General features: G+C 39.5%; 2 protein-coding genes across 2 annotated transcripts; one reads left to right on the top strand and one right to left on the bottom strand.

The window, feature by feature from the left end:
- Positions 1 to 1112: 1112 nt before the first annotated feature.
- oxsm (3-oxoacyl-ACP synthase, mitochondrial) lies at positions 1113 to 3460 on the bottom strand. Its single transcript, XM_046418436.1, has 2 exons — positions 2256 to 3460; positions 1113 to 1951 (listed from the first exon to the last, which is right to left on the bottom strand). Exons 1-2 carry the CDS (start codon positions 3233 to 3235, stop codon positions 1549 to 1551), a joined length of 1383 nt encoding a protein of 460 aa, XP_046274392.1. The 5' UTR covers positions 3236 to 3460; the 3' UTR covers positions 1113 to 1548.
- A 177-nt stretch (positions 3461 to 3637) lies between these two features.
- On the top strand, positions 3638 to 15309 carry ngly1 (N-glycanase 1). Its single transcript, XM_046417059.1, has 12 exons — positions 3638 to 3845; positions 4492 to 4606; positions 4712 to 4927; positions 8090 to 8252; positions 8327 to 8546; positions 8717 to 8838; positions 10713 to 10858; positions 12343 to 12453; positions 12542 to 12727; positions 13393 to 13578; positions 14287 to 14464; positions 14552 to 15309. Exons 1-12 carry the CDS (start codon positions 3745 to 3747, stop codon positions 14725 to 14727), a joined length of 1920 nt encoding a protein of 639 aa, XP_046273015.1. The 5' UTR covers positions 3638 to 3744; the 3' UTR covers positions 14728 to 15309.
- The last annotated feature ends 121 nt before the right edge of the window (positions 15310 to 15430 follow it).

Below are 15430 nucleotides of genomic sequence, written 5' to 3'. Positions count from 1 at the left end.
CTTCACTGAAGCAAAATATTAAATTAGGCTTTAAGATGGGTCTTGCAGCGGCCCTGAGTCAAATAGTAGTTTGAAATCATTCATTATGTCATCTGATATTGAACTTTGGTCTGGTAAAATGTAATATAAAGAATAATAATTGATTGGTGAAAGCAAGGCATTACCAGATGGCTCCTATTTGCAGCAAAGGTTGAGCCAGGTTTAACTCTGTTTCAGACTGTCTCAACCACTGTGTGGGAAACAGGTGCTCACTACTGAAAAGACTGAGTGGGCTGCTCTTCAGTGCAGGTAGAGAAGTTAACCAGACACACATGCCAGACATAGACCACATGGATGAATAGATAGTAACAGCTGTACAATGGTAAACGACAGGAATGGATCCTTAGCATGTGCTAAGTCAATTAAGGAGAGGCAGAACATTACTCAGAAATGCACATGGATTGCCTACTATCTTTGGTTTTTCAGTCTGCAATAGTAATACAAGTTTATGCATAGATAGTTGATAGTATTTTTTCAGTAAATTTGAAAGTTGTCTCCTCAAAGTAACTACTTTTCAAATTTAAATTAAAACTAAATTCACAAATTTCCTCTTCTGCATAAATGAATCTTTTAGAGGAACAGTTCAATTTAAAATGAGAATTCAGTAATTATCTACTCAGGATGACATTCTGAATGAGTGAAACACAGTTTTGTTTCCTTCCATTTCGACAAACGCCCCAGTGACCGATGACTCTCTTAATTAATCTCTTTACTTCTAATACATCACGGGTGTCTTCACCCATATATCCTATTAATGGTTGATGTTACAACTTTTAATGTATACTTGATGATTTTCAAATGTAACCTCTGTAGTATGTTGGTCCTCTCAAACCCTCATACTTTGTTTGCATACAGCATAAGTGGTGTCAAAAGTCGAATCAAAATGCTGTAGCTTGACAGCTATTGGTAAAATTGGTGTCTAATGAATGCCTGAAATGTAAACTGTACTGGAGATGTACTTTATAAAGCAACATGCACGATTTGCAGTGAGCCAGCACCACCTGTTGGAGATATAGAGCATGTTTCACAAAAATGGGCTCAGTTATTATTCTAGATCCCCAGTGAAATACTCATTTTCAGCCAAAGCAATTTAATATAGGTATAGGGATTGAAACTTAGGTGGAAACAGTGGTGGAAAGCAACTGAGTATATTTAGTAAATTACAGTAGCTAAGTAGCATTTTGAGGTATTTTTGTATGCTACTTTATATTTTTTACTTCACAACATTTACTTGACAACTACAGTTACTAGTTATTTTTCAGATAAAGGTTTTACATAAAAACGCATTATACACTTCTTCTCGTGGCCAATTGATTAAGAGCCCAGTCTCCTTCCCAGGGCATCGGATACTGCCCTTTTGGCATGTAATCTTTGCAGTTCATAGCCTAGGTTTTTCTTATCCTTAAAATTGGTTCATAAGAACTTCTCATACAAAGTAGTCATGCTGTTCAATTCTACTGAAAAATAATTAGTGAAATTCTATCTTAGCAGAGGAAAAAAACAGACTAATCATAAGCTGGCAAGACACAGGGATGCGTTGGTGCCACCAAATCCAAATGAGTTTGTGAGGGCAACCCGTCGTCCATGAGTATGCCATGGCTGTGCCGCGCAAGGTACATAGTTCAGGTTGAACTCTGCTTCGGTGCGGTCCAGGTTGAGGGTCGGGGGCAGAACCCTGTGGTAGCAGGCCAAAGCTGTGAAAGCTGCTTCCAGGGCCCCTGCGGCCCCAAGCAGATGTCCTGTGGCTCCCTTGGTAGAGGAAACAGCCAGGTTCTCAAGGTTCTCCCGGAAGAGCCTCTTTATGGCAGCATTTTCAGCTGCATCACCCAAAGGTGTGGAAGTGGCGTGAGCATTCACGTATGTCACGTCCGCCGGTGAGACGCTAGCATCTCTGAGGGCTGCAGACATGCACCTGTAAAGACAGTGGTTAGACAGTTAAAGGATAATTCCAAGTTATTACAACTTTGATCTCACATTCCCTGTTTTGGCTTTTTGCTGTCTCTATATTTGTATAACATCAAAATGTTACAAAGAATAAAAACCTGAATAAGAAAAAAAGCAAATGAAGCATGTGAATAGCTGAATAAATAAACATGACTGTGTGTGGCAGAGAGCCCTATGAATGATCAACCCTTATCCTCAGGTTGGGAACCACTACATAAATGGCAGTGGCAGTAGTTTTGTGAAATAATTAATTCCATTTTTGTCATTATCACCTGAATGCACCATCTCCGTCTGCAGTGGGTGCAGTGATATGGCTGGCGTCCCCTGAGAGGCCATAGCCCAGGACCTCTGCGTAGATCCTGGCTCCTCTTTTAACTGCGTGGTCCAGCTCCTCCAGAAGGAGCACTGCTGCTCCCTCGCCCATCACAAAGCCCTCTCTCTCTGGGTGAAAAGGTCTCGATGCTTGTGTGGGGTTGTCATTCCATTGGGTGGCGAGAGCACGTGCCCTGGCAAAGCCAGCTATTGACAAAGGCTCCACACAGGATTCTGTTCCCCCAGTAACCATAGCAACTGCATCCCCATGGGCAATGAACCTGGCAGCATCACCTATGGCGTGTGCACCTGTGGTGCATGCTGTGGACACTGCATGGTTGGGACCCTTCAGTTTGTGTTTGATACTTATGTGTCCAGCAGCCATGTTGACAAGTATGCGAGGCACAAAGAAGGGACTAACTTTCTTGTAGCCCCTCTCGTGGAAGGCAGCAGAGGTGCGAGCGATTTCATCAAGTGACACCATGCCCATGCCAACAGATACCCCAGTATTAAGCTGTTCCTCTGGGGTTTTGGGGTACCATCCTGAGTCCTCCAGAGCCAGCTGAGCAGCTCCAAGAGCCATTACAGTGGCTAGTGACATGCTGTTGATCTCCCCACGGGAAGCAAAGCTTTCCTCCTTAAACTGACCCGGTTCATTTCCTCTGGGTACCAGTGCTGCCACTTTACAGGGAACATTCTTGTACTCTTCTGAATCAAGGGCAACAATCCCACTGTGGCCTTTAATCAGGCAGTCCCATGGTAGTGCAGTGCCTGTGCCCAAGGGACACACTAACCCTATGCCAGTAATAACAACCCTCCTTTTGTAATTTTCTGAGCTGTGGTGTCTGGATTCTTGGTTTGGATAAGCACAGATGCTCTTTCTTACGTTCTGTGGTCTCAGCTGGAGCTTAGTCCAACAGGATCGAGATAAGGTAGCCATGCTGTAATATCTGGCAAGTTTGATTCAGGCTAGCTTGTAGCTTTGTGAATCCTCTCTTAATATTTGAAGAATAAATGTACAAAATAAAAGGAGAAATGTCTCCCAGACGCAGCTGACCTGAACTTTGAAAGTACTTGGCCAGGCACTTCTTCAAACTTAGCTGTCATTTGCGAAAACATTCGTGAAACAAGAAAACGAGTTCATCCTTGAATCTGCCTGAAGCTATTTATAGGTCGCATTTTGGAACGCCAGACACTAATATACATTACATTAAAATTTCTATTAAATCAATAGACCAAGAACATAGACAGCAGTGGTTCATGAAACAAGAGTATGGTAAAATATAGATAGCTATACAACATTTTTTTAAAGCTGCATAACCGTATTCAGGCATTGATAAGACAGCTACAACCAGGACCCAAAGCGGCTGTTAGCTAAAATCACATCATCAGCATTAGCAATCCTGTTATAAAGTGAAAGGACTTACATTCGGGGAAAGAAATACCAGTATGGCTCTGTCACAAGCAGTCACTGCGTTGTGTGAGAATTCAAATGAAGCCTTTCTAGACGCCGCCAAGTTGTTACTTACATATGCGGACAACATTTTAAGGTGAGGATGGGAACTTAACGCAATGTACCAGTGATGTGTTAAGATGTTATTTAGCTAACCTGGCATTTTATTGGGATATTTATGAACATTACAAGCAGAAACAACAACGGTAGACAACATCGTTTCATTAGCAGTGCAAACGTCAGGCTGGAGTTGCGATATGTGCCGTTGTTGCTCATGAATCCACAGTATCAGAAAAACTAAGAAAAGCTAGCATTTGCATTTGGCAGTTTATTTTCGTGTCCCGACGGCCATGCCTGAAGTAATTTGACATACCAACATTGTCAATGGCCAGTGTGGTGTGGATAATCTGGCATATTCAGGACTCACCAAGAAGAATCTTTGAGTTGTTAAAATAAGTTACAGTCACGTGTCGCATTTGAGATATTTGTGTAATAAAATGCTCACTATGTGTACAATGGTAAAACACATGTAAAGTCAGATCTTATTACCACGTGTGTAATAAACAACACTAGTTAATTTAATGACAATAACTAGTTATTTGTCTTATTTATATGAACACAGAACTCATTGGTTTGTACATATTGGTAGTAATTTGCCACTTGTGCCACAGGGGAACAAAATATATTTTCTGAAAAGCCCTGAGAACAGCTCAACTTCCTCATATGATGTCACCTCCCAACAGGTATCCCAATGAGGAAAAGTACAGATCGATCCGCATTGGCAATCCTACTTTCTCTACCAAGCTGTTGCCCATCAAAGGTGCTGTGGAATGTCTCTTTGAGATGGGATTTGAGGAGGTAATCAAAAAGTAACTCCAGCTATAATAAATTAAATCCACTACCATTTCATCTGTCCTCTGCCAACCTGTGAGTAAATATTTTTACCTTTTGCACCTCTTTCAGGCTGAGACTCATCTGGTGTTCCCCAAGTCTGCATCAGTGGAACAGCTGAAACTAATCAGGGAATCCATAGCTGCAGAGAGGGATCAAAGGCTGAATGGAGGACAGCCTGTCCAACCCACCACTCATGTCACTGCGGCCTCAGCCTCAGGACCAGACAGCACTGCTGCTGCCTCCAGCCAGCCAGTTACACCACCTACACCGCAGCCATCATCCTTGGTAAATGTGCAGTTAAAATGGATTGATCATATTTGAAGTATTTAGTTATACATACATGTAGCAGGGTCACAGCGCACTAAAAGGACCTGTTCAGTTTTTGATCATTTTTATGTGAAATCACAAATCTACAACTCTTATGATGGACATCACATCTTTATAATTAGAAACCCCAATGAATACAATCTTGTCAGATAAGGAGAATGTTGTCCACATGACTTTAGAACAGGTCAAAGCACTGATTTGTGTGTTTGCAACATTTATAATTTGGCTACAGTTAATAAGAAATGATTTGATTTAAAAACAAGAAAAAAAACAGACAGTTAAGTATTTTGTAATATTTAGTTTAAGTTGCTCTATTAAAATGCAATAAGGTGGCTAGAGTTATATATACTTTCAGTTTGAAAAAACAATCACTGAATAGCCGTCATTCTTATTCATTAGAGACTGTTGGGAAATTATTAGGGTGCGAGGAGATGTCACGAAGTGGTAAGGTCATATGTTTTCCTGTTTTATGTTTATATAGTGCCAAATCACAACAAAAAATGTTTCATGACACTATCCAATTAGATCAGGTTTAGACCAAACTCTTGAATTTATTTTTTAGTACAGAGAGACCCGACAAAACCCCCATGAGCAAGCACTTGGTGACAGTGGTGAGGAAATTTATTTATTTATTTTTATTTAACAGGGACAAGTGCAATCAAACATAGTTACACACTGTTGTCTATCGCCAAGATAAGATGCAAACCAGTCCACTGCCTCGGAGGAGATCCTAAAAGATGACATTTTCGATAAAAGCAGGCTGTGAGTGACTGTTTCGAAAGCCTTTTTAAGATCTAAAAAAAACAGATCCTACCACCTGACCCCTATCCAGGGACTTTTTCACATTCTCAACAAAACAGCAGTTCGCTATTTCGGTAGAATAACCGGATCTAAAACCAAACTGTTGTGGGTGGAGGAGCTGGTTGGCTTCCAGATGGTCCATCAGTTGTGCAGCTACAGCTTTCTCGATCACTTTTGATAGTATAGGCAGAATTGATATGGGTCAGTAATTGCATATCAAATCCTGGCTACCTGCTTTGAATATTGGAAGAACAGCTTTTTTCCAGTCTAAAGGAAATTTAGAAGTTCTTATGGACAGATTGATAAGATGTGTCAGTGGTTTAACCAGGACATGACTGTATGTTTTAAGAAGATTACTGTTAATATTGTGAATGTCATTCGATTTTGAATTTGCCAATTTTGTAATGATTTGCGCAACATTTTTCTCATCAACTTGTTTTATGTAAAAGTTATCTACAGATGACATCTGATCTGGATAATTAACATGTTCAACAGGTGCAAAATCTTTAGTTAATTCATTTACTGATTGTATAAAATATGAGTTAAATTTCATCTGCTATATTGGCACTGTTAGTAATATTTTTGCCATTTATTACAAGTTCCCTAATTCCTTTATGTTTAGTAGATTTATTAGTCAGGTTTTTTAGGTGTTTCCAAAGGGATTTGTTGTTGCCCCTCGCATTACCTATGAGTTGAGTATAATAGGAAACTTTTGCTCTTCGCAGTTCTTGTACCACTTTATTTCTCAGACTTTTGTAGCTTAAAAGGTCAGTATTCAATTTTGAATTTAGTGATTTCTTGAGAGCCATGTCTCGCCTCTTCATTAGTTGTTTTATTTCATTGCTTAACCATGGTAGGGTCCTGTCATTTTTGCATTTTTTTTGTACTGTGAATTTTTCAATTAACCCTATAATGGCTGCTGTCATAGAATTACAGCAGTCATTCACATGATGCAGGAATATGATGTGTGGAAGGTACAGTCGTCTTTGCCAAGCAGGACCGCAGCAGGAGGTCCAGACATGTTCTATGGGAACCTGAGAGACAAGAAAGCACAAAGACTCCAGGGAAGAAGTCAAGTTAGAGACATGCATTGATGGGACATGAATATGTGTGGAAGGAGAATTGGAGGATGAGAGAGAAGCTCAATGCATCATGGGAGATCCCTGGTAGTCTAAGCCTATAGCAGCATAACTAGGGGGCAGCCCTAACTATAACCTTTATCAAAAAGGAAAGTAAGTCTACTCTTGAACCTAGAGGGTGGCTGCCTCCCGGACTGAAGTTGGAAAATAATTCCATAGGAAGGGAGCTTGATAACTAAAGGCTCTCATTTATGTTCTACTTTTGATGACATTGGGAACCACAAGTAACTCTGCATCTTGGGAGTGTAGAATTCTAGTTGGATAGTACGGTACCGTGAGCTCTTTGAGATGGCACTTGAGGGTTTTGTATCTGAGGAGGAGTATTTTAAACTTCTGAATTTTACAGACAGCCAGTGTAGAGAAGCCAATACAGGAGAAATATGATCTCTAATACATCAGCCTGATAACAGGGAGTTGCAGTAATCCGGTCTGGATGTAATAAATGCATGGACTAGTTTTTCTGCGTCTTTTTGGGACAGAATGTGTCTTATTTTTGCAATGTTGTGAAGGTGAAAGAAGGCAATCCGTGAAATTTGAGCTATGTGTGGGCTCTGTTTCATAGGCCTGTGTTCTTTGTGTTCACACTAGCGATATGTGCTTACGTCTTCCTGTCTCCGTTGACGTTGTTACATAGGAGTGGAAGAATCAGGAAGATGAAGATGGATTACAATGCTGCTGTCTATCTGTCAAATGTTTAAATGCAATACAAAATGAATGACAGCCACAGCTCTTTGCATATAAATTATTAAATCACTTTTGAGAAACAGTATTGTATCACAAAGGAAAATGTTGCAATACTTAAGTGTGTATTTTCCTACTCCCCTATTTTTTAATGATTGTCACAAATTTGGAAATTGCGTCTTCCATTTCAAATATCCTCATTGGTGGGTATAGTGATTAATTGTTCCGAAATCATATTTATTGTTTTCTATTAGGGTTTTACATCTTTCTTATTGCTTTGCCTCACTTCACTGTTATTACTGTTTTATTATTTTGAGATATTAGGAAGTGGTATGTTGTACTTTTTCTAAGTTAAGAAGGATTGAACAAAGAAAATATTAATGCTAGAATCTACGTATACCTCCTTAATTTCTGATTAACTGATCTGACCTAAATAATCTCTACTCTTCATTATTCTTAGTATGTTTGTCATCTGGATATTTTCTTGTATTTCTGTCAGGAGAGCAGTATGAGCTTTTTTGTGACTCTCCAGTCAAACTTCCAACATGTGATGCTGTATGAAAAACCTGAGCTACAACAGAAAGCCAGGAGCTGCATCCCTCACCAGCAGCTATCCTCTGCCGCTGCGCACAAGCTGAAGGAGGCGAGAGAGGCTGATACAGGTGAAGTCCTCTCACTCATGCATTCATTCCAACCCCAATTCGAATGATGGGCTGACTTACTTTGTTGTTTGTAGAATGTAAACTTGGAATAGAAGACTTCCTGGTGTTGGAGTTGCTTAGGTGGTTCAAACAGGACTTTTTCTCTTGGGTGGACTGTCTGCCATGCAGTCGCTGTGGGGGTCCAACACAGAACAAAAGCTCCCTCAGTCCCACCCCTGATGACCTCCGCTGGGGGGCCCAGCGAGTGGAGAACCACTACTGTCAGAGCTGCCAGCTCTCCACCAGATTCCCAAGGTCTGTGTGTGTCTGATTTTCATTTTGTTCTATTAATTGTTGACACATTTAAAATGTAAGACATAAATCTTTTTCATTCATCCAGACTTAACATGTTTGCATGAACACACAGAAGAATGGACTGCTTTCATTAGTTTACATGCTTGTTTTCTTTGTATTGTGTATACTAGGTATAACAATCCTGAGAAGCTTCTTGAAACCAGGAGGGGGCGCTGTGGGGAGTGGGCTAACTGTTTCACTCTCTGCTGCAGAGCCCTGGGCCTTGAGGCCAGGTATATCTGGGATAGCACAGGTATGAACATGACAGACGGATGTGTCTCTCGCATCACTCTGTTCTGCAGAGAAAAACAAGTGTTAGCCACATTAGGAGGAAGTGTTATTTACTAGGAGTACTGAATACTAGTCTGTGCTTATTTTGACCAATTATTTTAACTAATCTCCGCTCATGTTTGCTCATGTCTTATTTAGTTGATTTGCACCTTGAACTGACACCTTGAACTGCAACATTTAGATGTACATTTTTTTTAAAGAGAAATGCCAAAATTCTCCAGGTTTTGCATCTATATTTTTGATTTTGGATTGTTGGTCAGACAAAACAAGGCATTTGAAGATGTCACCATGGACTTGGCAAAAGATATTGGGCATTTGGCACTATATTATGGTCATAGGTGCCAATTTGTGTTTTTGCCCATGGGCGTCAAAAACGAGTGAATACTACCAATGTGTTGATTGTCACAAAGTCACTTTTATTGAGCTTGCTTTGGTAATACTATGATGCTGCTGCTATCTGCCAAATGTAGAAACAAACCACAACGAAACATGACACTGCTCTGCTACAAATTACTACAGGTTTCACCATACCAGTATGGAATCCTGAGGGATCAATATATACATACACATTGGCCACAACAGAATACTATGTTTTTAGTGTATAGAATTGTACAAACAAATAATGCCAATACGTAAGCAAAAAATGCATTTATGACAACCACAAATTGGTGATCATCGTGCATTAATTACACATTCATAGCCAGAGATGCAGTTTTGTTTATTCATTCAGTTTTTGATCAGCCTTCTCCATGAAATCGGCACATATGGTTGTGATGTTTGATTGACAAAACAATCACTCAGATGATAAATCAATAACAAAAATGGTTGTTATTTGCAGCCGAATTCACAACTAACAACCGAGCAAACCTTATCTGCTCAGTGAGACCTCGAGATGTGGTTGAAAGCAGAAGCTATTAAGTGGATCGGAGTTTTCAGATTCTGTTATTTTCCAAGATCAAGAATGCACTCTGACCTTCTGACTCATTTTCATATATGTTATAATATTATATGTATATAAGAGCTATCTCAGTAGAGAGCTCTGTTTCAGAGTGTGATGGGGGAACTGAGGGCTGTTGGCCTGCAGTGAAACCTTCCTCACTTTGCCTCAAAGACTTCTGTTTAGTCACTCTTGACCTGTTCATGAAGAGATAATAAACTTGCATGCTCAGAACCAGTTTAAAATAGAGTGTTCACAATATGAAAGCTTATCGAAGAAATGTACAAAGGACACACGGTAGAAGGAAAGAGACCTGACAATAATGAGAGAAAGAATGGCAAGATATCGGCCTGTGTCAGTGGAAAAGCATAAAATCTCATGTATGGAAAGAGTTTTGCTTGAAAAATAATTCCCCTTATGAAGGCACACTATGTTGTGTGTGTTTCTTTAATTTTCCATGGTGTCCAAATATCTCAGTGTGGCATAACTGCAACTGTGTAAAGCTGTACTCATACCAGCATTTTATTATTATTGTTCTTTTTTTTCTTTTCTTCCCCTCTCCCTCACAGGCTGTATATAGTTACATAGTTTCTCTTCTCTCATATCTACCCATTGAATATGAAAGGAAATGGACTATGGATCAGTTTAACTGGAAAAAAGGCTGAGACAGTACCTTTGCTATAAAATATTTTCATTTTTTATCGTTGGCTCTGACAATATACCATAAAAATTTTGAAAAAAAAAAAATACCTGAAATTATACAAATCTAGATCTTGAATCCCAATTGTATTGAAGGCTTTATTCGTGAGGTTGATGATGAGGAATGAATCTCGTTCCCACTGTCACAAACTGTACTTTGAGACTTGGTGTCATAACTATTGTTGTGTCTGTTGTTTCAGACCATGTATGGACGGAGATTTACTCAGTTTCTCAGCGTCGTTGGCTGCACTGTGACTCTTGTGAGAACATCTGTGACAAACCTCTGTTGTATGAGGTTGGCTGGGGGAAGAAGCTGGCCTACATTCTGGCTTTCTCAAAGGACCAGGTCAGGCAAATGATTACATACTACTAATGTCAGCTGTTGTCTGTGCTGTTATTAGTCCAATTTCTTTTTTTCTGTAAATTTTTTGCCATCTTATTTCTGGGGTTAGTCAAAATGACTGTCAAAGTTTTGTTCTTTATCCTTCAAGACAATGATGGTTTCCTTAGGCTGATCTTAAGCAGATAACCAGAGAACAGTTTCCAAATACGTGAAACACACACTTGGCCAATAAAACCGATTCTGATTCTGTACTTTACTTAATGTCAACAAATGCCATGAAGAAGGCAAAACTAATTTCTACCATTTCTGTTACACTCAGCATAAATCAGCATAAAGCAAAATTCTTTAAATGGCTCCCAATGTCCATAGATTGATGTAATAAAAAAAAAAAAAGAAAACAAACAATAATTTCCTTGAACAGCCAGTCATTGGCATTTTTAGCAAACATTTCTCAAGCGGGAAGAAATACTTCATTTATTGTGGACTATTTTCAGCTACTAATTAATTTACATATGGCGTGTGGAGGACTCTATGGCACATTTGAAAACGTGTCCAGGCAATTTATTTGTCCATTTACAACACTGTGGTGCCTTCATGCCACATAAATCGAACATTTGCAGACATAAGAATAGAATAGGATAAAAAAAAAAAATGCATATGAATATTACGTGGCAAAAAAGCAACTTTTTTTTGTTGAGAGTGAAGTCAAATGAGCTTTTGCAACATGAATAAAGACATCAACCAGTCATGTTGCACAAAAACAGATGCTAATTTGTCTTGTTTGTCGTCACCCTGTATTTTATGACAAAGGACATCAAATCAGAAGATGTAACAAAAGTGACATGAGATGAGTAACCTCAGTAGGTCCTTGCACTGACAGGACGGGTAGAAAGAGGCCGCGTTCGCCAGGTTCATCTCAGCTGCCTGTTCCATGAGAGCTGAGTTTGATAAAATGTATGTAGAGTCAACTACATGCATATCTGTCCTTGTGAGACCAAACAAACTGGGACCCACACGTGAAAACATTGCTCCAAAAGGTTGTGGTGGTGAAAAACCCCACAGGGTGGCTTCACAGTTTTCTGAGGTTTTCAATTAGTAATGCTTTTCATTTGTTCCAGAAGAAAAAAAAACATTATTATTATTATGATATTGAGGCAAATAAGAGGACAGATGACGTTCTGTTGTGACTGAATTTGTCAGTGTGTTATACTATGCAGGGGTTTGTTTAGGAGGATTAGGAAAAGCTATCCTCTATTTCTTTTATTTCTTTCATGGATTGCTTTGGGTGTGGAAATTGAATACTCTGGATGTGCTGATGCACGTTGACTTGTATTTTGTTATTTTATGTCATAGGTATAATTTCCTGTTTGTCCATTTATTTTATCAGCCAATAAGCAAAGAGTTCTGTACTGTATACTATTGTTTAGACATTCAGTCTCTTCCAGGGTCAACAATTTGTTTGTTTGGTGTGTGTGTGTGAGGTGCAGGTGGTTGATGTGACCTGGAGATATTCCTGCAAACATCCAGAGGTTTTGACGAGAAGGACCAGGGTCCAGGAAGCCTGGCTGCTGCACACCATCAATGGGCTCAATGCCTCAGTGAGTCCAAGCCCTTTTAAGCTCAGATATTAGACTAGTTTGTGTGGTGACTCTGATGAAGTGCCTTCATTCTGCTCTGATTCTGAAGAGGCAGCAGTCCTTGAGTCCAGACAGGAAGAAGGAGCTGACAGAGAGGTTGCTTGTCGAACTGGTGGAGTTTATTTCCCCCAAGAAACCAAAACCAGGAGAACTGGGTGGACGTAACTCTGGCTCTCTGGCCTGGAGAATAGCACGGGGGGAAACCCGAGGGGCTGATACAGGGACCACTGCACAGGTACTGTGTATTATGTATGGTATTAGAATTGAGCTCACTCCATGAAGCACTATGTCTGTACTGGTACATTTTATTATATCTGTTTTAATAAACACATCAACATGATTCATGGTCATTACAAATAAACGAAGTAACTTCCAGTATTCAAAATACTTGTTTTAGTTGTAATAACGATAAGTTTAGTAAGTAGCTGTTGATGCTGGAATATGATGATGTCACTACCTGTGCATTACAGAATTATCCAACACTTGAAGTTTGTCTCCAAAATATGTCCCATTTACAAAAGTTTTTGTAATTTTTTGGGTTAAAAAATACATGTATTGGCTCCTTTTATTCACTTTAGGCCTCTAGGGCACATTCAAGTATTACAACAAAGGATGCTAATGACAGTATACACTAAGTTTCAAGTCTACCTAGCTAAAACTAATACAGCATTTCGACAGTAAATCCCACCTTCATGAAGGTTATTCATATTTACAATATTATTGCAGTAAATAAGTAATCATATCTGCATTAAATACACTCATTGGCAGATCATTGTATTATATCAATAGTTGAATAGCTTGATGCATTGGGGCTTGATAGTTTCATAGCTGCATCAAAACCAGGGTTCCTATCAGTATTTGAGTGGAAAAGTGTATGTTTGTGTTACTTTTTTTCCTCAGGCTGCAGGTTATGTGTTTACTCCTACTGAGAAAGAGAAGAGGGACAGGTTACTGCATATACGCTATAGTGCCACCAAGGATCAGTACTGCCGAGTGTCCAACAGCTGTGAAGTGATTCAGAGCTGGGATCAGTGTGTGTGGAGCAAGGAGTCAGTCTTCAGAAAGGTGGAGAATGACTGGCAGATGGTATGTTTCACATTGTTTGAATTGATGTTATAAGTTGTATGTCTGTATGTAGTTAGACACAGAGGTGCTTTGAGCTAAATGCTAATGTCAACATGTTAACCATAACCATGATACAAAGACACACAATAACAAAGGTGTCATCTTTTATTTTCTTTTTCAGGCCAGTGGATGGCTCTGTAATGTTTGCTATGTTCACCATCTTAGTTTAACTTGTTAGCATACTAACATTTGCGGGTTTACACGAGGTACAATTGAAGCTGATGGTAATATGAACAAAGAGAATTGTTGACCAGAAGATGGTGCCCCATAAAAAGCCTGAGGTTTACTGGAGTTATTAGAATTTTTCATGTGGGGAACATGAACACTGCAGAAATGGATCACCAATCCATTTGGTAGATGGAGTTATTTCACAGGATTAGTTAAAACTACCTCCTGCTGGTGGTACTAATGGAAATGTTAGTGATTGCTAAATCCTTTAGGATTTATCCTCTGGGCACCATGAATCCCTTTACCAAGTTTCAGGTTACCGTACTTGTCCAGTAGCTTTTTTTTGGAAACCTGAAATGTAAATTTCATTTTGGTCAGTAGTAATGCAAAATTGTTAGGAAATGTAGGAAATGAGAAAAACCACTGAACACCTTTCTAAATCCTGGAGCAACATGTAGCAGTAAGTGTGGTGTGGTGACCAGATTGTATTTCTTTTTTCAGGTGTACATAGCTCGAACAGAAGGCTCCACCATGGGAAGAATCAGCTGGAAGTTTGACTTTGCTCCTGTGGGACTGAAGATAAAGTCTGTCTCTGTCATGGCCAGTAGCCAGACCTTCCACTCTGGGAAAGTCTGCTGGCACTTGCAGTCAGGCCAGATTACTACAGAATTCGCTGGAGGTATGGTAATAAATACTGTGATCATATACCCCAATTGTGTAACACAGTAGCTCCTAATAATTTCTTCTCCTGTGTTTGAACCCTCAGATGGGAAGTTGCATTTGTCCCAGAGTCTGTCTGGCCTGTCAGAGTTTGTTGTTCTGGCACAGCTTACTGGTGGAGAAGGGGAGACGTCATGGCAGCATGCGCAGCTCTTCAGGCAAAGCTTGAAGGAAACAGAGGAGTCTTCATTTGAAATCCTCATCCACTTAGAGGATGCCTAATGGTTGTTTTACTCAACAAAATTGGACCCCAAATCCTTTGCCATTGTTGGCTGCTTTGACAAGTTCAGAGCTAATTGTCTGAATTATAGTTTTGTTTGACAAATCAGTGCAATATTTAAATTTGTGTCTCCCCTTCAAAATGATTCATCATATGCATAGCCTAATGATAGATATGTGAACACATGAGTGTTGTATGTATATAAGAGTATAGATTTTGGCCCTGATTTAAATAAGGGCCAAATTACCTTTTGAGATTTGCAGTTTACGATATCTGTAAAGAGTTTGACCGCAAAGCCATAACTTTTGTAACATTTGTCCCCACTGTGAAGTGTCTGTGATCTGTAATGCATAGAGAAATTCTACAAAGCAAACCAGGGTTGATCTCCTTGTCAGCTCAGGTTGCTCTAGTTCTCCTGCCAGTAATCAACTGTAATTATTGGTCAATGTGTCTTTTTTTTTTGCCTATGATATTTTTACATCTTACCATGGTAGGTTATATCAATGTGTATAGTAAATGTGTGATGGAAAGGGCTGAATGTTAGAAAATATATGGTGGTATATTAAAGATATTTTTGCAGTCTTGTAGCCGAGTTTAGTATAAAGCTATGGTAAGGTATACACTATAAACAGACGTGTACTATACCGTGTGGTATTTCAGTGGTGAAGCTTGAGTAGATTTTGCCGCCATCTTGCGTTGGAAAAA

Source organism: Scatophagus argus, chromosome 17, assembly GCF_020382885.2.
Source record: "Scatophagus argus isolate fScaArg1 chromosome 17, fScaArg1.pri, whole genome shotgun sequence".
NCBI classification, from domain to species: Eukaryota; Metazoa; Chordata; class Actinopteri; family Scatophagidae; genus Scatophagus; species Scatophagus argus.
Note: the sequence above shows the minus strand (reverse complement) of the source record. Positions and strands in the feature narration are given on the sequence as shown.